This window comes from Eubalaena glacialis, chromosome 7, assembly GCF_028564815.1.
Source record: "Eubalaena glacialis isolate mEubGla1 chromosome 7, mEubGla1.1.hap2.+ XY, whole genome shotgun sequence".
NCBI classification, from domain to species: Eukaryota; Metazoa; Chordata; class Mammalia; order Artiodactyla; family Balaenidae; genus Eubalaena; species Eubalaena glacialis.
Window position 1 is genome coordinate 63,682,527 of NC_083722.1, and position 22,503 is coordinate 63,705,029.

General features: G+C 40.3%; 2 protein-coding genes across 8 annotated transcripts in view; one reads left to right on the plus strand and one right to left on the minus strand.

The window, feature by feature from the left end:
* Window positions 1-4,593, plus strand: part of LRRFIP2 (LRR binding FLII interacting protein 2) — a 123,027-nt gene extending 118,434 nt beyond the window's left edge. For all 5 annotated transcript variants that reach the window (XM_061196477.1, XM_061196479.1, XM_061196481.1 and 2 more), the window contains 3 exons: window positions 1,641-1,720; window positions 2,312-2,416; window positions 2,841-4,593. In XM_061196477.1, the coding sequence (XP_061052460.1) occupies window positions 1,641-1,720; window positions 2,312-2,416; window positions 2,841-2,951 (296 nt within the window). In that variant the 3' untranslated portion in view covers window positions 2,952-4,593. The remainder of the gene's footprint in view (window positions 1-1,640; window positions 1,721-2,311; window positions 2,417-2,840) is intronic.
* Window positions 4,594-5,512: 919 nt separating this feature from the next.
* MLH1 (mutL homolog 1) overlaps window positions 5,513-22,503 on the minus strand; it is a 50,367-nt gene continuing 33,376 nt past the window's right edge. Inside the window, exons 14-19 of one of the 3 annotated variants that reach the window (XM_061195247.1) lie at window positions 12,988-13,096; window positions 12,050-12,113; window positions 8,461-8,625; window positions 7,799-7,891; window positions 7,390-7,503; window positions 5,513-5,817 (exon numbers count right to left, since the gene is read on the minus strand). In XM_061195247.1, coding sequence (XP_061051230.1) covers window positions 5,650-5,817; window positions 7,390-7,503; window positions 7,799-7,891; window positions 8,461-8,625; window positions 12,050-12,113; window positions 12,988-13,096 — 713 coding nt within the window. In that variant the 3' untranslated portion in view covers window positions 5,513-5,649. The other 2 variants (XM_061195246.1, XM_061195248.1) reach the window with 2 other exon arrangements.

Consider the following 22,503-nt stretch of genomic DNA (forward strand, 5'->3'; position numbering starts at 1 on the left):
CTAGTTAGGAGGTTGTAATAGTAACCAAAACAGTCCAGTGGCCGCCAACAGTCTTAGAGAGAGGGCAGTGCACAGATTTGGAAGAGTTTGGCCTAAAACAGCAAATTCAAAAGGAATCATATTGAGGAGGAATGGGTGTACACTGATGTGTGACATCTTCCCAGAGCAGGCACCACGACAGAGCTGGCATCTGTGGCAGGCAGGGCAAGTGACCGGGGTGGGCCTGTGACCCAGGTGAGCAGAGCAGGGCCGGGCAGGGCTGGGCTGGGCCTGGCATGTAGCGACAGAAGCAGGCAGCTCCCCTGCGCCAGAGGCCGGGACAGGAACCTGGTGACTCTCAGTTCTGGACAGCTGCCTTGGCTTGTAGGCATGGTGTTTGGGGATGGAATTTCAGAACATGCATGAAATAAATGGCTGAGACCAGGGATTTATACTTTTGAAAACAGGAAGGAATGAGTGGTTTGGTGAGAAGGAAGCAGCACATTTTGATAATAAGTTGCTGGAGTTAAGAATTAAAAAAAAATATCCTAAAGCTTCAGGTTTAGGCCCAGAAATGGGAGTAGTTCTCTTTCGCTACCAGAGATGGCTTTTGGGGAGAGGCTTTTATAACCACATTACTTTTAGGGTGACAGTAATTATCCAATTAGAAAAACCTTTTGCATTAAAGATTATGTAGGTAGTTTTAACCTTAGTTTTATGGAAAAGTAGAAAAGTTCTTAAGTAGGATAGATTTGGTTTATCTCCTGCAAGCCTTATGATATGATTCCTATTACAATGTAATTAGTTCAGAGTGATTTTTGTTAAATTTGGATTGCTGGAATTTTTCTCCCCCAGCATTTCTAAGCTTCTCATTTTAAATGGTTTGCTTCTTAGGTCAGATATACAGCTAATGATTTATAGCTCTATCCTTAACACATTATCACAACATATTACTGAAAAGCATTTATTTCAGTAAATATTAAGCGTACATTATGTGCAAAGCACTTGGCTAGAAACAGAGGTAGATTCAAGAAGCTAAAACAGGGCCCCTGTCCTTACATACCTATATCATGTTAGGAAAGCATGCTGTCATAAAAGAGAGTCCAAAAAAATGCAACAAAGGAAGGAGAAGCTAGAGTTAACTAAGGAGAGTCATGAAGGAGGTGAAAATTTAGCAGGACCTTGAGCAGGACCTTAAAGGTTGGTTAGACTTAGATCAGAGGTGGGGAGAAAAGGGCACTTGGGGTGTGGGGGGAGCAGGATACCTGGGGAGATGAGAAGGTGCAGGGCTGGGGGCAGGGAAACCGGAGGGGGGGGCCCGGTCCCGTGGGCACAGAGGCTCCCTGGGCCATGGGGCTGCAGGTAAGGTTGGCAGGGGCCCTGCTGCGCTGACAGGGCTCCTTGCTTAAACCTCTACCTGCACACATCATGGCGTGAAGAGAGAATTTTCTTCTAAAATGCTGTTGCAACGCAAGTGCTAGAGCTTCTCGTAGCATAGATGCGCCAGAACCTGCGCTGCAGGAGATACCGCAGTTGCCTGTGTGCGTTTGTGCTTTGTCTTCTTCCTCTGCACGGTCCTCTCCTGTGCTGCAGGGGGCCTCACTGCCTCACGTTCACACCTTCACCTCTGTGAGATGGTTTATTATTCTCTTCTGTTCTAGGAGATGCCAACAGACAAATTAGTGAATACAAGTTTAAGCTTTCAAAAGCAGAACAGGATATAACCACCTTGGAGCAAAGTGTAAGTCCTTCTTGTGTATGGTACCAAGTGATTTATGTCCCTTTTACAACGCATCTGCTTCCTGCATCTCAGTGGTTAACCCCATGAATGCCTAGGTTTTTTGAGCTGCCTTTGCAGTTGGATCTCTATAAAAGCTCTAAAGTGGAAAGGCCAGCAGAGAACACCTGACAGGGCATTTCAGCCTTTTCTATGAATGAATGAGACTGAAGCTATAATTCTGTTTCTTGTAGCTATTTCAAGAGCCTTCAAGAAGATTGTAGTTTATAACATAATCCCTTATTGTACATTTCAGAAAGTCTATCGGGGAGTCTCCTCCTGCGATGTTACTGGGGCTTTTAAACAATATGGTTGTCGTAAAACTGAACATGGGAAATTGGCCGTATAATGACTCTACAGCTGTCATCCTCTCTAGGGACAGTTCTAGATGTATAAATAGCAGTTGAGTTCTGAGAGGACCTCTGACTCACCCTGAGGGGACTTGTTAGTGTTAGATTACTTGGAATCTGTCATGACATTGTATTTCCATCTCGGCTGCAAAAAAGTGGTGGTTCCTAGTACCAGCACCAGAGGCCTGTGTTCTCATATTTACAGATCAGCCGCCTGGAGGGGCAGGTGCTGAGATATAAAACCGCTGCTGAGAATGCGGAGAAAGTCGAGGATGAACTGAAAGCAGAAAAGAGGAAGCTACAACGAGAGGTACTTGCTTTTATTATGCTTCTTGGAATATGTTCCTAAAAAGAAAAAATCCTTTGGAGATAAATTCTCTGCTGCACAAGGAATTTAATCCCGGCTCCAATCTTAGTGAAACAGCAGTGGAGTTACTGTTCTGTGTTGGTTTCTGACCTACACGGTGACTGCCATTTACTTTTAAGTTTTGGTCAGTTAGATAATAAGAAAAAGAGTTTTTATTTTTGTTTTAGATGAGGTCTGTTTCTCCAGCTTCTCTATGTCCTCTCTGTGATTAATGTTCAGCACCGTTGGTTAACACCTCTGGCTGCCTGAAAAACAATGCAACTGCAGGATCGCGGGCAGTGCTTCCACTTCCCAGAAACTGGAGAGGAAAGTAGCGCTGGGTTTCGTTTTTGACCATGTGAAGTGACCGAGCTCTTCCTGTCTCCAGTTACGAACAGCACTGGACAAGATCGAGGAGATGGAGATGACCAACAGCCACCTGGCCAAGCGGCTGGAGAAGATGAAGGCCAACAGGACAGCACTGCTGGCCCAGCAATAGGGAGGCTGCCCTGCCACCCGGGCCCCGCCCGGAAGGACTGATCTTTCGTCCACTCAAACCCCTTTCAGGACTGTTTGAGCTTTGTCATTAAAATAGCCACCTTTGTATTTTATAATTTATGAGAGAATGAAACAGGTTTGAATCTTCATGAATGAACACTTTGGATTTTGTTGGTAGTTTGATTCTAGACTAAGAACTGGTCCATGCCGTTATTATTTTTTATTTCCATAATTTTAGAATCAAGTTTACTCACCATTTTTCCCCAGCTGCCTCAGTGACTGGGCACTCGGAGGCTTTGGCACGGGCTCTGGAGGACAGCGATTCAGCGCTCACCGAGGTACTTCCTGGAGACCTCAGAAAACACAAGTGCCTTCTCCACAGTGCAATTCAGACGTCAGTGATCTCCAGTGGTCAAAAGACATTTACCCTTAATATCAGGTAGCATTTATATTTTAGTGAAGAAACAAGTTCACAGGTGGGGAATATATGTTTCACTCAAATTTATATGTTTGGAGGAAAAAGCCTTTTTTTGTAAGATATTTAAATTTATATAAGAAACTGTTAGAAAAAGATACGGGGAGTGTATATAAAACTTGCTTTATTGCATGGGGCAGGGGAAGTCCAAGGCCTGTACTCTTAAAGTAAGAGTAGGGTCCTTAGTCTTCACATCAACTGTGCTGTATCTTGTAAAGTATTTCATCTGCTGCTCATCTGTGGAATGAAACCTCAGACCAGCCCGATGAGGGAGGGAGGGCAGGCCAGGCCAGGCCAGGCAGGTGGGAAGTCGGCCTGAAGATTCTATTAAATACACCCTTTTGCTGACTACAGTTGGCTACTGACACATTCATTTTCTTAGAGGAGCCTTTAAAACTAGTCATTGGCAATCATGCCCTCCTAGCTTGCCCCTCTTTTCTCTCCTTAAAATAATCTTAAAGAAAAATAATCTGGAATATAGAATTTCTTTTAAGAACTTCAGTTTCATCTTTAAAGGCACCCAGTTTAAGAGGATTTTATCATCGAGTCGTAGCCATGTTACAGTATGTGATTCTCTTTTGCTCTCAGAATTGAGGTGGTTTTATGGAAATGATTATTGTATCTTCAATGTGTTTACACGGAAAAAATATGGGGGAAAGTCTAATGAATTAAGGCCACATAAACAGATAAAATTAGACTTGAAACTAGGTAATAAAGTTAACTTAAATATGAATAAAATCTCTAATAATTATTCCCTTCTTTAGAATAATTAGCTCTTTGTGTTTAAAACATGGAAACCAGGGGCTTCCCTGGTGGCGCAGTGGTTAAGAATCCGCCTGCCAATGCAGGGGACGTGGGTTCGAGCCCTGGGGTCCGGGAAGATCCCACATACCGCAGAGCACCTAAGCCCGTGCGCCAGAACTACTGAGCCTGTGCTCTAGAGCCCGCGTGCCACAACTACTGAAGCCCACGCACCTAGAGCCCATGCTCTGCAACGAGAGAAGCCACTGCAAGGAGAAGCCCACGCACCTCAACGAAGAGTAGCCCCCGCTCGCTGCAACTAGCGAAACCCACACGCAGCAACGAAGACCCAACACAGCCAAAAATAAATAAATAAAATAAATGTTTATTTTAAAAAATAAAATAATTCAGGAAATTGGTTTCCATATTTTGAGATGACTTCCTATAAGTTTTCTTTCAGTTGATGTGTGGGAGTGGGCAGTGAGGAGGCATGTTCTGAAATGCAGATTTATCCTAGAATCCCATACATACCTGGAACCGAAACATCGTGTAGTCCACCTCTTGAGGCCTTGGAAATCCCTCTTCCTCTCCACCCACGGTCACTCAGCCTGTGCTCCTCCTGGAGCTGTTTTGTTGTCCCAGTCTTTTCCAAATGGAATGGTTCCACTTCTCATAAAATAGACTCTTCTGTTCTTTTCCACAGAACTTTCTTCACTGAGCCTTGTAATCTGGACTTTACCTCAAAACTATAGGCATTCTTCCTCCCTGTGCTGACTGCACATTTCTATTAATGCAGGCTAATATTAAGGTAGCTTATTTTAATGGTACTTACAGTTTCAGTTTGTATTTTTACAATACCCTTCAAACAAGAATACCTAGAAATTCCTTTATCATAAGCTGGTAGTATTGATAGCCATTAACAAAGTGAGCTAACTTAAAAACTCATGCCTGTTTTGGACTGGATAAGAACTATTTTCTTCAAGTTTTTAAATTAAGAATAAATTAATTAGCTTTGGTTACTGAAGGTACTAATAGAGTGACTCTGTAGAAAGCTGAATTGACAATGTCATCAGCACCTCTTATAGGTTCAGGACCTCTTTTAAAAAGGCACCTGAACCAACATTATATTTATCACCTGATATTAGAAATTCACCAGAACACAGAAAGAATCGAATCAACGCATGATCTATAAAGTCTTTAAGGCCCTTTTAGAATTCTTATCAGACATCCAGGAGGCTTTCAAACTACTTTTGGGATTCTTCAACACAATCAGTATACACTAGGTGAAAATGGATCTAGGAAAATTTCAAGTGTAATGAAATTAAATAAAAAACCATGTTAGGACAAATTTGACTATTTATTTATAGTCAATCCACCATGCATGAAGGAGTGCTACTAGTTAGAATGCAAGTGTGAGTCCAACCTACCAATGTCAGGATACAGAGGAAGAACGACCCATCCCAGAGGCCATAGATGACCATAGTTAACACCTCTCGAAGACTTTATATAGATCGGGCAGATTAGCAAGCTGCAGGACGTTTCCATCTTCTGTGAAATGTTTCGGAGGCAGAAGGTGTGAGCGAAAGGCTTTATAGACGACATGCTCCACAGTCCACTTCCAGGGGTTTGGAGTAGAGCTGGGCACTTCACTCTGAAAGAGATGTTAGATGTTCACATCCCAGTCTACACTGGTTTCCTGGCTGATGTGCACTGGGCCTGGAGAGTCTTGGTGGCTTATAATGGGCTGTGTGACTTAATGCTTGTGAAGTATCTTTTCTAGGCCAGTCTCTCAGGGATCCTATAGGCCTGAGCAGAGAGATGAGATGGAGGAAAAGAATCAGTCGTGGCTCTCGTGATGCTTCCTGCCGTGGAAGCTGTTTCCATTCAGGGAGAGTGTGTTACCGTAGCAGGATCTAACATACGGTTTGGATGGCAGCAGTAGGAAGTGCACTCCATAATTACCACTAAATTTGGAGTCTCAATGTAGTTCTGTTTCCCACAGAGCTCCACAGGTAAGAAAAGAAAAAAATAAATGAGGATTATTTTACTCCACCCTTCCCCTCCTACATCTAAGCCTTAGCTGCCTCATGTACAAGAAAATGTTCTTTCCCATCCATCCTTCCTCACCTTGAAGTCAGTGTTTCCAATCAAACGGGATACTCTCAGCACAGTTTGGTAAGTGTGCTATCTTGCCGCCTCCATTGGAATGAGATGGTTCCAGGGGCTTTGGCCAACACGACGTGGGACTGGATCTCCGCTCCACCACCCACAGGCTCTGGGAACCCTTGAGCACCCGCTGAAACTGTCCCTTAGTTTCCTCACCCATGAAGCTGGAGCAACAGCATGTCGTCTCGGAGGAGGACCAGGAGCAATCACCGAGACAGTTATGTGTATAAAGTGCCTACCCTTCCATTCTTACACTACAGGCAGGCCTCATTTTACTGCACTTTGCAGACTGTTGCGGTTTTTCTTTTTTTCTTTTCTTTTTAAACACAAATTGAATATTTGTGGCAACCCTGCATTGAGCAAGCCTATTGGCTCCATTTTTCTAACAGCATTTTTTAATTTAGGTATATACACTGGCTTTTTAGAGACAGTGCTATACTGTACACTTAACAGACTACAGTATATAGTATAAACATAACTTTTATATGCACTGGGAAACAAAAAAATTTGTGTAACTAGCTTTACTGCAGTGGTCTGAAACGGAACCAATAAAATCTCTGAGGTACTCCTGTATTTCAGTCCCCTCTCCCCCACCCAGCCAAACCCTCCAAAATAGTTGTGGATTGAAAGAGCACTGTCATCCGACACAGAAACATGAGGAACCCAGGCTGACCTTCCGTAAGAAGAGCTGGGGCCCTGACCCAAGTACAGCCGTGTCCTCCTGGCACAGCAGTGGTCAGAGGCAGAGTGAGGCACAAGCCGAAAGAGACTGGGGAGACTGGCCCAGAACCTGAAGGCTGGGGCTACACACTTCCGGGCTCACGATGGGAGATACAGTCCACCCACTAGCCCTGAAACTTCCCATTTCTCACTGCGATGGCTTGTGTTTGTACATCTGACAGTGAGATCACTCTGGAGGTACCTTCTATATTTCAGAAGGAAATAAAACTCGTAAGAGCTGACCATTGTGTTTGAAGCTTATACGCAGCAGATCCTAGGAATTTAGAGAGGGCAAGATTGTGCGCCCAGTCCCGGGCACCAATGCGCACCCTCATACCTGCTGGCCCGAGAGGGTCGACTCCTCAGACACATACTGCTTCCGGATGGAGTAAAACATCGCACATTCTTTACCGAGGCTTTCAAAACATTCCTTTTCGTCATCCCAGTTCACCTGCTCCAAAGAGAGAATTCAATACCTTAACATAGGTACGTGCTTTAAACACATTTCATTTCTAAATGGAGATAACAGACGACTTAAAAACTAAACGTGACTTTTTAGGCATTAAAGCTGTAAGTTGGAACTGCTGAGTATTGCTGGGGTGGGCAGGGATGAGAGGGGCCTTAGCCATGCTACCCTTTTCCTCTTCATCATTACAGACGACGGCAGGGCCATGTGCCCTCCCCGCCCCCCACACACACACTCACACACCCACAGGACTGTCATCAGGACTGGCTCCATCACTTGCCTCAGTGGCCAGTCGGAGAATGAAGATAGGCAGACCCTCCAAGGGGGGCACGTAGTTGTCAATCAGAAGGGGTAATCCAACCAGGTTCCCTTCCTGCTTGTGGAAAAAGGCCAGGACAGGGGACAAGAAATCATGCCGTTACAGTTTAGTTTAAACAAATTCTCCCTGGTGCTTCCTCCAGGTCTTGTCCTCAGACCTTCCGTTCTGAGCAACCAGGTGCTCGACCAGGCTGGGCACTGGGGGCAGCAGAACTAAGCACTTAGAGCTTTCTGTCCTGACACGTAGCAGAGCCGCCTTCTCTTTGGATCTGCTCACCAACCAAAGAACACATCAAGGAAGGCCCCAGAAATCAAGGGGTAAGAGGAAGAAACCTCTTAGGAGAGCGAGTGGCAAAGCATCATCTCCTTCACTGGGGCCTGCAGGGACCGTGGGATTCAGCTCTCCCTCCTGCCTGGGTCCTGCACCCTGGGGACAGGAATGTGCACGAATGGATGATAAAAGTTGTGGAACCTAGAAATGCAAATAGGGAGTGAAGATGTCACAGAGGTCACAGGCTGCTTCTGAGAGGGGGCCCAGCCTTCTTGTCCTGATCCTGGACCAACTACAGAACTTGACTCTTATCTGAAGAATACAATGGAGGTATAAAAATGACCATCACCCACCTCATCAATCTCCAAAGAGAAGTAGTCTGCAAGCATCTCAGCCTTCTTTTTCAGAAACTCAACAATGTATTCGGCAAGTCCTTCTTTGGGACCATCTTCCTCTGTCCAGCCACTCTCAGGACTATCTAAGGCAAGCATGGCGAGGTCAAAGAGCGGTGCTGGCTCCTAGGAAGGATCAAAAACATTAGGAGTGAGCATAACAGGGCATCCAAACGCAGCCTGAATTCCCACAAAACCATCTTCACAACAATAGCAGGTGAGAAGTGACAAATCTAACACTCATTCCGCAGTTCCCCCAAAGAAAACACCTGAAAATCCACAACAGAAGCTCATCCTCCTCCTCACCAATGGCCATTTCAACAGAGAAGGTGTGACCAACAAAAAGACCTGCTGAACAGGTGGGAAAGGCGAGGCCCTGAGGCGGCACTTTCCTTCTGTGTAGCTTTAAGGACCCCAATTTCGTATTTCTAGAAAATCACAAGGCAGACAGTAAGCAGATCATTCATTTCTTCCTACTGCCTTACCCATAACTAAAGCAAGGGGGAGGGAGAGTAAGTTAAATCGAATGACATTTCAGGTAAATCATCTGATTAGATAGAAGACTGTAATCTATTGTGAAAAATAAGATGCCTAAATTTTCTTCCATTTCTCTCCTTCAGACATTGTAACTGTTGTCATACATTTTACATATTATAAACCCACAGTACACTGTTCTTACTTTTTCATAACAACAGAGGAGTCAATTAACAAAAAGACCTAACAATCCTAAATGTTTATGTACTCAATAACAGAGCTTTAAAATATATGAAGGATAAAATAGAACTGTGAAGAGAAATAGACACGATTACATGGAGGCTTCAATATCCTTTCCCCAATAACTGACAGAACAAGTAGATAGAAAATCAGGATACAGAAGATTTGAGCATCACTATCAACTTGATACACCTGCCATTTATAGAATATTCTACTCAACAAGCCCATTTTCAAGTGCACATAAAGTATTTACCAATATAGACTATATTCTGGGCCATAAAACAAGTCTCAGTAAGTGTAAAAGGATTCCGATATGTTCTCTGCAAAAATGGAACTAAGGGGTTCCCTGGTGGTGCAGTGGTTGAGAATCCGCCTACCAACGCAGGGGACACGGGTTCGAGTCCTGGTCCGGGAAGATCCCACATGCCAAGGAGCAACTAAGCCCGTGAGCCACAACTACTGAGACTGCACTCTAGAGCCCGCAAGCCACAACTACTGAAGCCCACGCACCGAGAGCCCATGCTCCGCAACAAGAAGAGCAACCACAATGAGAAGCCCACACACCACAACGAAGAGTAGCCCCTGCTTGCGGCAACTACAGAAAGCCCACATTCAGCAACGAAGACTCAATGCAGCCAAAAAATAAAATAAAATAAATAATTTTTTTAAATGGAATTAAATTAGAAATCAATACCAGATCTCTGGAAAATCCCCAAGTCATTAGAAACTAAATAATATACTTCTAAATAATGCGAGGGTCAAAGAAAAAATCAAAAGGGAATTTAGAAAGTATTCTGAACTGAATGAAAATGAAAACAACTCATCAAAATGTGTGGGAAGCTGCTAAAGCAGCACTTGGGAGAAATTTATAGTACTTAACACCTATACTAGAAAAGAAAGATCTCAAATCAGTGACCTCAGCTTCTGAAACAGAAAAACAAATTAAACTTAAAATAAGTAGAGGAAAGGAAATATAAAGATCAGAGCAGGTAGCAATGAAATGGAAATCAGAAAATTAACAGAAAAATCAATGAAACAAAAAATCAGTTGAGATCAAACCCCCAGCCAGACTGATCAAGTTAAAAAGATATAAATTACCAATATTAGGAATGACAGAGTACAGTACATCAGTACAGATCTACAGACATTAAAAGAATAAAAAATATTCTGAACTTTATGGCAATAAATTTGAAAACTTAAATGGACAAATTCCTTGAAAGAAACCAAATACCAAGGCTCACTCAAGAAAAAGCTAACATGAATAGCTCTATATCTATGAAAGAAATTGAATTTTTAGTTAAAAATCTTCCTGTGAGGAAATCTCCAGGCCCAGATGGCTTCACTGATGAATTTTACCAAACATTTAAGGAATAAACAATTCTACACAAACTCTTTTGGAAGATGGAAAAGGAAAAAGTATTTCCCAACTCATTCTATGAGGCCAGCATTACCCCATACCAAAACCAGACAAAGACAATACAAGAAAACTACAAACCAATATCATTCGTGAATGCAGATGTTAAGAGTTGTAAACAAGGGACTTCCCTGGTTGTCCAGTGGTTAGGACTCCGCGCTTTCACTGCCAGGGCCCGGGTTCAATCCCTGATCGGGGAACTAAGATCCCACAAGCCACGCAGCCCAGCCAAAAAAAAAAGTTGTAAGCGAAATTTTGACAAATCAATTCCAGTAATATATAAAAAGGATAATACATCATGTACAAGCAGGGTTCACCCCAGGAATGCAAGACTGGTTTAAAATATGAAAATCAATCAATGTAATTCACTATCTTAACAAACTGAAAAAAGGAAAACCATACAATTATCTGAACAGATACAGAGGAAGCATCTGAAATTCAGCATCCATTCCTGAATAAAAACTCTAAGCAAACAAGGAATAGAAGGGAACTTCCTCAACCACCTAAGGGTCATCTACAAAAAACCTACCGACGGCAGAAAGCATACTTCATAGTCAAAAACTGAATGCTTCCCCCAAGATCAGGAATAAGAGAAGGATTTCCATTCTCACCACTACTGTTCAACCTTGTACTAAGCTTCTTGCCAGTGTAATCAAGCAAGAGAAAGTAAGAAAAGGCATCCAGATTGGAAAGGAAGGAATAAAACTGTCTTTACTCACAGATGCTATGATCATCTACATAGAAAATCTGCTGGAGTCAATAAAAAAGCTACTAGAACTACTAAGTGAGTTTAACTAGGTCGCAAGATATAAGATTAATGTACCAAAACACTTGTATTTCTAGATACTAGCAACAAACAATTGGCAATTTATAAAAATGTCACTTACAATAGTGTCCAAAAAATATGAAATATTAAGGGATAAATTAACAAAAGATTTTCTCCCCAAATTGATCCATAGATTCAACACAATGCCAATAAAAATTCCAGAGAGCTTTTTTGTAAAGTATGTCAAACGTAAAAAGAAGACATGAAACTACATAGATAGTATGATTTTTAACTCTAAATTAAAATTAGGCAATGACAAGGTCTTGAAAGAAATGGACTGAACTTGTTATGTTGTGTTTGGGTCATGGGCTTTAAAGAATGTTTACTTCTATTTTTATCTCTTTCCAAGTTTTCTCAAGTAGATATGTATTAATTTCTATAATAATAATAATAAACATTTAAGTTGGCTACCAAATGACTGTTCTGCTTTGTATAAAACTATATGAAGATACCTCCATATGCAAATCATACAATAAACTATTCTAAGCATATTTAGAAAAATTTAATATACTACAAATAAGATAATAAGGCAGAGCTATTTTCAGAAATGACCAGTTGTTGAAGTTTCAGAAATGAGAACCAGGAAATAAACTTACCGATAACCTCAGAACACCAAAATTGGCAAAATCATAAATGAGAATCTGGTAGAACAGTTCTTCACTGAAAATAAAAATGAAGTGACTTTAAGGAAAAGCTGAATCCATGCTTCAGAGCCAAGCAGTAGGGACAAAATGGGAGAGATAACCCGAGACGGGTAGGACAGAGATGTGCTGCCTCGCGGTGGTCTTTCTAACAGTCCTGGGATCTCCTGCTCCACCAGGGCTTTGGCGGCCGGCCTCTGCACACAGGTCAGACCACTAAGACCATCTGCCTTGTCATCACCCGTGCTCTATCCCCACCCCTCTGGTGCTGTAAAAGGTTCTAACACTCAGTAGTGATAAAGTTAAGAAGGAGTTTTTGTTTGCTCACCTTTTCCCCACTTGCAAAGAATCCTATAAATCACTTCTTTTACAACTCACCATTTAAAAAATATGGGCTGTATAGGGAGGGCAGGGACGTGACCCCGGTTTTAAATCCAATCAGTTGGATTTAAAGGGCTGAGAGTGGGCGATGCAGCGGACGTCCGCCAGAGCATCTCCCACAGCACCCTGCTGTACACAGCACACGCTGCAATGCTCCACCAGCACTAAGCCCTTAGCACCCAGTTCACAGCAGCCAACTTTTATTGAGCACTGGGCATCTACCAAACCCAGGCGTCTCATGTAATTTTACCTTCACAACACCCTGCAAGTTAAGTAGTAATAACCCAAATTTCTCATCTTACAGATGAGAAATCCGAGACGCAGATTAGGAAAGTGACTTGTCCATGGTCACATAAATGGTAAATGGTTGAGCCCAGATGTGAAACGACATGTGACTCTAAAGCCAGGGCCCTTTCCAACTATGTCATCCTGCTCTCCCCGGCTTTTCCTGCCTCTGCCTCCAGGACTACTCTTCTAGCAGCTCGGCTTTTTTCACATTCACACCAATTTACCTAAGTTTCGTGGTGTTGAGAAGGTATAACTTGGTCTGATGCTGTGCCAAGGCCCACTGAGGATTCACACAGCCCACAAACGAGTGGTTACGCAGCACCTCCCGGAGAGCTGGAAAACAAGACACAGGTCAGTAACTGCACCCCACCAACACCTCTCTGCAGCCCAAAGCACCAGAACTAGAGACAACAAACAGGTTCCTGAACGGAACCTCTTGCTGAAAGTACACACAAAGAAGGAATAAGATAGAACTAATCTTTCAAAATGCAACAAGGAATTGCCAAAAGATTTAGGAATACTCAAAGATCACAATCCAAGACAAAGCAGGAAGCCAGAGAAGTAACAAGAGCTCTGAAACCAGCTTTATCCAAAGACACTGGAGGAACTGCAGGTATCAAGATCTTCAGTTTTTGCAGGCTCTGAGGTGTAGAGAAAGAAAAACAGAAGCCTAGGAATGGTGCAAAATGTGGACTGTAACAGGAGGCCGCTTCCCCTCTTTTGCAGCCAGGATTCACACTAAGCAGGCTGCTTGACAACTTAAAGTGGAGATTTTAGTTTAAACTGATTCCAGGGCTGACTGTTCCTCCAGGTTCCTGATAGAATCAAATGCAAATTCTCTCTGGAGGAATTCATCTTCAACCCAGACTTCAAATAATTCCTCACAGATAAAGTACCAGGACTTAGTGGTCAAAAAGTTACAAAATACACAAAGAAACTAGGCACCAAGAATTAGAATCCAGAAGAAATCACAGTCACATCTGCCAAGTTTTAGAGACTGGAAATATCGGCAAAGAGGATAAAATAATAAGCATGTTCAGTATGCTTAAGAGATATTAAAACATTGAATAAGTGGCAGGAGACTATCAAAAGTGATCAAGGAAAAACAAATATATGATATCACTTACACGTGAAATCTAAAAAATAATACAAATAAATTTATTTACAAAACAGAAACAGACTCACAGACATAGAAAACAAATTTATGGTTACCAAAGAGGAAAGCAGGTGGGGATTAATTAGGATTATGGGATTAACAGATATACATTACTATATATAAAATAAACAACAAGGACCTACTGCATACCACAGCAAACTATATTCAATATCTTGTAATAACCTAGAATGGAAAAGAATCTGAAAAAGAATATATGTGTGTGTGTGTGTGTGTGTGTGTGTGTAACTGAATGACTCTGCTGTACACCTGAAACTAACAATATTGTAAATCAACTATAGTGCAATTTAAAAAATAGAAAAAGAAAACAGAAATAACACCAATCTTACATAAACTCTTTCAAAAAATAAAGGAAGAATAATTCCTACCTCACAAGGTTAGCATAACCCTAACAGCAAACCTGAGAAGACATTGAAAAAAGGAAAATTTTAGACCAATATCCTTTACAGTCACAGATGCAAAAATCCTAAACAAAACATCAGCAAATTAAATCCAGCAATATATTAAAAAAAAAAAGAATAATACAATCAAGAAGAGATTAGCCCAGGAAAGCAAGGTGATTTAGCGTTTGGAAAATCTCACCATATTAACAGAATAAATGAGAAATACATGATCATTTTAGATATAGAAAGAGTATTAGACAACAACAATTTATAATTAAAAACTCTCAGCAAACTAGGAACAGAAAATAACTTCCTTAATCTGAAAAGGGCATCTATGAAAAACCTCCAACTAACATCATGTTTAATGGTGAAATACTGAATGTGTTCTTTCCACAATGGAGAACAAGATAATTAACACCCATATGCTCACTCATCCTATTTGACGTTGTACTGGGGGTCCTAACCATTGTAGTGAGGCAAGGAAACAGTATAAAAATATGAAAGGAAGAAAGTAGAACTGTCGCTATCTGCACCTTTGGCAAGGTCACGTGATACAACGTCTTTTGTATTTTAATATGCTAACAGGTGGGGGTCAAAATACCATGGTAAACAATGGGGAAAATGATTTTATTCTGACTCAATCTTAAAAATTAAAACCAAAGTTAATAAAAATAAGTTTATATTAAAAATGATCAAGGAGATTTCAAAAAAAACCAAATAAAATTTCTAAAAATAAAAAATACAATAACTGAAATTAAAAATCAAGATAGACCGAACAGAGTGGACAAAGTTGGCAAGGTAATTAATGGTAAGGTAGATCTAAAAAAATTATCCAAAGTGCAGCACAGAGAGACAAAGAAATGGAAAATATGAAAGATAGATAGCTTATGCAATATGGAGAAGAACAAATATGTAAGTAAATCCCGGAACGGGCGGGGGACAGGGAGAGACAGTAACTGGAGACTCTCAAGACAAAAGATCAGAGAATATCCCAGAAGTGATGAAAGACACCAAACCTCAGCTCCAGGAAGCCCAACAAAATCCACACCTGAGATAAGCAGGACACTAAAGAGATCTTAAAAGCTCTCAGGGAGAAAAGAGAGATTACCCACAAAGTAGTAAAATATAAGACTGACAGCTGAGTTTTCAACAGCAACAATAGAAGCCAATGACTGATAAAATAATACCTTCAATGCACTGAGAAAAAAATAATTGCCAATCTGGAATTTTAAACCCAGCAAAGAAACTTACCAAAATAAAGATGGATTAGACAAAGCAAAACTCAGCTTGCCATCTCAGGCCCCACAGAAGGAGGTGCTTAGGGCAGACCATGAAAGGTCTGAGGAAAAGAATTATGAGCAGAAAATACTGGCTAAACCCAAACAAACTGACAGTAACAACGTAATATGGAACAATGAGATATTCACATGGAAACTGTGACGATAACACCATATACCAAAAATTAATTCCAGATGGACTAGAGATTTAAGTATAAACATTTTAGGAGATAATATAAGAATATAGATTTAATTATCCCAGAGATAGAAAGAATTTCCTAAATAAGATTAAAAGGCCAATGTGTGGTAGAGGAGTGATCAAGATGGCGGAGTACTAGGACGTGAAGCTCACCTCCTCCCACAAATACATCAAAAATACATCTACATGTGAACAATTCTCACAGAATATCTACTGAACACTAGCAGAAGACCTCAGACCTCTGAAAGGGCAAGAAAATCTCCACGTAACCAAGTGGGGCAAAAAATAAATACATAAATAAATAAATAAAAAAGAAAGCGAGAAAGGAATCAGGACAGGACCTGCATCCCTGAGATGGAGCTGTAAAAGAGGAAAGGTTCCTGTACCCTGGGAAGTCCTGTCACCGGCGGGGAGATCAACCAGGACAGAGGGGGAGCTTCAGAGCCTCAGAGAAGAACACAGCAACCAGTTTGCAGCAGTTAGAACAGAGAAAGACATGCACAGACAGTCAGTACCACAGCTCTGCACTTCCGAGCCTGAGACACCTGTCTGCCGATACAGGCGAGGGCTGGGTACGGAAGCTTGGGCTTCAGAGATCAGACCCAGAGAGAGGACTGGGATGGGCTGCACGGAAACAGCCTGAAGGGGCTGGAGTCTGGTACAACCACACCTGATGGTGTATGCAGAGGAAGCCTGGGCTGCCTTAGAGGCCAGGTGCCATTGTGTCAGTAGTGCGTGAGGGGAGGGGCAGGAACCACCATTACAGCCTTTCTACCCGCACGAGCTCTAACGCAGCAAGACACTGCCTACATGAGCTCCAGGAGCAGTCACGAGTCGCTGCTGCCCCCTGGACTTCAGGAGCAGTCTCGAGCTGCCCACTTTGCCCTCCCAGACTCCAGGAGAAGTCCCGAGCCACCTCCATTCTAATCATGTGCTCTGGGGGCACACGTGAGCTGCCACTGCCACTGAGAACTCCATGACCAGGCACCAGCCACAGCATCTGCACATCCACTATCAAGAGGTAACGGCCAGCACACACTAAGGAAAGAGGTGGCAGGCATCCAGACTAAAAACAGCCCTCACACCAAAAATCTTAAACCCACACAAGCTACACAGGGACACTTCCACATATAAATAGCCCTCCAAGACCACAGCAGATAACTGTTTCTCCTAAACTCATAGAGCAAGAGAACTATAAGTAAAATGAAGAAGCAGAGGAACCACTCCCAATTAAAAGACCAAGAGAATTCCCCTGAAATAACAAAACAATGAAACAGACCTCTTCAGTCTAATAGACACTGAGTTAAAAAAGGAGATAATGAAAATACTGAAGGAATTTAGAAAGGCTATTGACAGAAATGCAGAGTACTGTAAAAAGGAACTAGAAGCTATAAAGAGGGACCAAGAAAAATTAGAAAACTCATTTGCTGAGATGAAAACTGAACCAAAGACAATGAACAGCAGAATAAATAATGCAGAAGAATGAATAAGTAACCAGGAAGATAGAATAATGGAAATGACCCAATCAGAACAGCAGACAGAAAGCCAAATGAAAAAAAAAAAAAAAAATGAAAGCAACATAAGAGACCTATGGGATAATATAAATTGTGCCAATGTATGCATAATAAGGATTCCAGAAGGGGAAGAAAGAGAAAAGGGGATCAAAACTGTATTTGAAGAAATTATGGCTGAAAACTTCCCAAACCTAAAGAAGGAAACAGATATCCAGGTACAGGAAGCACAGAGGATCCCAAACAAGGTAAACCCAAACAGACCTACACCAAGACATATTATAATAAAAATGGCAAAAGTTAAAGAGAGGATTCTAAAGGCAGCAAGAGAAAAACAAAGGAGGCAAGGGAACCCCCATAAGGTTATCAGCTGATTTCTCTACAGAAACACTGCAGGACAGAAGGGAGTGGCAAGATACATCCAAAGTCCTAAAAGGGAAACATCTGCAACCTAGGATACTCTACCCAGCAAGATTATCATTTAGAATAGAAGGAGGGATAAAGAATTTCTCAGACAAGCAAAAACTAAAAGAATACAGCAATACTAAACCTATCCTAAAGGAAATATTGAAAGGTTTTCTCTAAATAGAAAATAATCCATAGGAAAGAGAAAATCACAATTGGAAAGCAAATCACCTAAATAAGCCAGTACACACATTTAAAAAAAAAAAAAAAATTCTGTGAAACTAATAATAACCACAATGAAACAGCAAAAGAATGAACATGAAGATGTAAATAAGGACATCAAAATCATAAAATGTGGGGGAGAAAAGAAAATGCAGATTTTTTTTTATTCCCTAGAATGTGTTTGAGCCTATATGACTACCAGTCTAAGACAAGTAGATATAGGAAGGGGTTAATATACTTGAAAAACGGTAACCACAAATCAAAAACATACAATAGATTCACAAAAACCAAAATGAAGAGAACATAAGCATAATACAAAAGAAAATCATCAAACCACAAAAGGAAAAACAAAAAAGAAAGGGACAAAGAAGAAATATAAAATCAAAGGGAAAACAAAGTTTAAAATGGCAATAAATACATATCTATCAATAATTACCTTAAATGTCAATGGACTAAACACTTCAATCAAAAGACAGAGTGGCAGATTGGATAGAAAAGCAAGAGCCTACAATATGCTGCCTACAAAAGACCCACTTTAGAGGAAAGGACACACATAGATTGAAAGTGAGGAGATGGAAATAGGTATTTCATGCAAACAGAAATGAAAAGAAAGTAAGGGTTGTAATATTCATATCAGACAAGATAGACTTTAAAACAAAAGCCATGAAGAAAGATAAAGAAGGACACTATGTAATAATAAAAGAATTAATACAAGAAGAGGATTATTACATTCATATATGCACCTAATACAGGTCAACATATATGCAACTAATACAGGAGTACTCAAATACATAAGACAAATACTAAAAGACATAAAGGGAGAAATTGACAAGAATACAATAACAGTAGGAAACTTTAACATCCCACTCATATCAATGGACAGATATTCTGGACAGAAAATCAGTGAGGCAACAGAGATCCTAAATAATACAACAGAACAGTTAATTAGACTTAACTGATATTTTCAGGACATTACATCCAAAAAAAAAAAAGAAATTCTTTCCAAGTGCATATGGAACATTCTCTAGGATTGACCACATACTAGGGCACAAAACAAGCCTCAACAAATTTAAGGGTATAGAAATTGTCTCAAGCATCTTTTCTGACCACAACAGCATGAAACTAGAAATCAACCACAGAAATATGTGAAAAAAACAATTACATGGAAACTAAACAACATGCTACTAAAAAAAACCCAGCAGGTCAATAATGAAATCAAAGAAAATTTAAAAATACCTTGAGACGAATGACAATAAAAACACAACCATACAAAATCTATGGGATGCAGCAAAACCATTTCTTAGAGGGACGTTCACAGCCATATAGACCTTCCTCAAAAAACAAGAAAAATCTCAAATAAACAACATAATATACCACTTAAAAGAATTAGAAAAAGAAGAACAAAACCTAGTCAGCAGAAGGAAGGAAATACTCAAGATCAGAGAGGAAATAAATAAAATAGAGATTAAAAAAACAATAGAAAAAATCAATAAAACCAAGGGCTGGTTCTTTAAAAGGTTAAACAATATCGACAAACCTCTGGCCAGGCTCACCAAGAAGAAAAGAGAGAGAACCCAAATAAACAAGATAAGAAATGAAAAAGGAGACATAACAACCAACACCACAGAAGTACAAAAAACCATAAGGGAATACTATGAACATGCCAACAAATTCAACAACCTAGAAGAAATAGACAAGTTTCTAGAAACATACAGCCCACCAAAACTGAATCAAGAAGAAACAGATAATTTGAACAGACAAATCACTACTAACGGAAGTCCATGATCAGATGGCTTCACAGGCAAATTCTACCAAACCTACAAAGAAGAACTTATACTGATCCTTCTCAAACTGTTCCAAAAAAATTGATGAGAACACTCCCAAAGACATTCTATGAAGCCACCATCACCCATGATACTAAAACCAAAGACACCACCAAAAAAGAAAGTTAGAGGCCAATATCTTTGATGAATACAGATGTAAAAATTCTCAACAAAATATTAGCAAACCAAATCCAACAACACATAAAAAAGCTCATACACCACAGTCAAGTGGGATTCATCCCAAGTTCACAAGAATGGTTCAACATTCGCAAATCAATCAACGTGATACACCACAGAAACAAAAGAAAAGACAAAAACCACATGATCATCTCAATAGATGCAGAGAAAGCATTTGACAAAATTCTACATCCATTCATGATTAAAAAACTCTTACGAAAGTGGGTATAGAGGAAACATATCTCAACATAATAAAAGCTATTTATGACAAATCCACAGCCCATATAATACTAAACAGTGAAAAGCTGAAAGCCTTCCCGCTAAAATCTGGAAAAAGACAAGGATGCCCACTCTCGCCTCTTCTATTCAACATACTATTGCAAGACCTAGTCACTGCAATCAAATGAGAAAAAGAAATAAAAGATATCCAAATTGGAAGGGAAGAGATAAAATTGTCATTACATGCAGATAACATGATTCTATATACAGAAAACCCTAAAGACTCCAAACAAAAACTACTAAAACTGATAAACGAATTCAACAAGGTAGCAGGATACAAGATTAACACACAGAAATTGGTTGCATTTCTTTACACTAACAATGAAATATCAGAAAGAGAATGTAAAAAAACAATACCTTTCAAAATCACACCCCCAAAAATAAAATATTTAGGAATAAACCCGACCAAGGAGGTGAAAAACCTATACACTGAGAACTATAAAACATTAATAAAGGAAACTGAAGAAGATTCAAAGAAGTGGAAACATATCCCATGCTCTTGGATTGGAAGAATTAATATTGTTAAAATAGCCATACTTCCCACAACAATCTACAGATTTAATGCAATCCCTATCAAATTACCCATGATATTTTTCACAGAACTAAAAAAATAATCGTAAAATTCATATGGAACCATAAAAGACCCAGAATTGCCAAAGCAATCCTGAAGAAAAAGAACAAAGCAGGAGGTATAACCCTCCCAGACTTCAGACATACTACAAAGCAACAGTAATCAAAACAGCGTGGTATGGGACTTCCCTGTTGGTCCAGTGGTTAAGACTCTGCACTTCCAATGCAGGGGGCCCAGGTTTGATCCCTGGTCAGGGAATTAGATCCTGCTTGCCGCAACCAAGAGCCCACATGCCACAACTAAAGATCCCACATGTCGCAATGAAGATCCCACGTGCTGCAACAAACACCCAGTGCAGCCAAATAAATAAATAAACAAAAACAGAACAACAAAAAACACAGCATGGTATTGGGACAAAAACAGACATATGGATCAATGGATCAGAACAGAGAGCCCAGAAATAAACCCATACACCTATGGTCAATTAATCTTTGACAAAAAAAGCAAGCATATACTATGGGGAAAAGACAGTCTCTTCAGCAAGTGGTGCTGGGCAAGTTGGACAGCTGCATGTGAATCAATGAAGTTAGAACACTCCCTCTCACCATACACAAAAATAAACTCAAAATGGCTTAAAGGCTTAAACATGAAGACATGACACCATAAAACTCCTAGAAGAGCTCATAGGCAAAACACTCTGACATAAATCGTACCAATGTTTTCTTAGGTCAGTCTCCCAAGGCAATAGAGATAAAAACAAAAATAAACAAATGGGACCTAATCAAACTTAGAAGTTTTTGCACAGCAAAGGAAACCATAAACAGAAGAAAGGTAAGCTACAAACAGGGGGAAAATATTTGCAAACAATGCAACCAAGAGGCCTAATATCCAAAACATACAAACAGCTCATACAGTTCAATAACAAAAAAACTAAACAACCCAATCAAAAAATGGGCAGAAAACCTAAATAGACATTTCGCCAAAGAAGACATATATTTAGGTCTTTAACCCATTTTGAGTAAGACTGGATACTATAAAACTCTTAGAGGAAAACATAGGCAGAACACTCTGACATAAATCGCAGCAATATCTTTTTTGATACATCTTCTAGAGTAATGGAAATAAAAACAAAAATAAACAAGTGTGACCTAATTAAACTCAAAGGCTTTTGCACAGCAAAGAAAACTATAAACAAAACGAGAAGACAACCCACAGAATGGGAGAAAATATCTGCAAACAATGCGACAGACAAGGGATTAATCTCCAAAATTTACAAACAGCTCATGCGGCTCAATATCAAAAAAAAAAAAAAAAAAACCCAATCAAAAAATGGGCAGAAGACCGAAATAGACATTTCTTCAAAGAAGACATACAGATGGGCAAGAGGCACATGAAAAGATGTTCAACATCACTAATTATTAAAGAAATGCAAATCAAAACTACAATGAGATATCACCTCACACCAGTCAGAATAGCCATCATCAAAAAGTCTACAAATACCAAATGCTGCAGAGGGTGTGGAGAAAAGGGAACCCTCCTAGACTGCTGGTGGGAATGTAAATTGGTACATGCCACTATGGAGAACAGTATGGAGATTCCTTAAGAAACCAAAAACAGAGATACCATATGATCTAGCGATCCCACTCCTGGGCATACAACCAGAGAAAAACATGGTTCAAAAGGATACATGCACCCCAATGTTTATAGCATCACTATTCA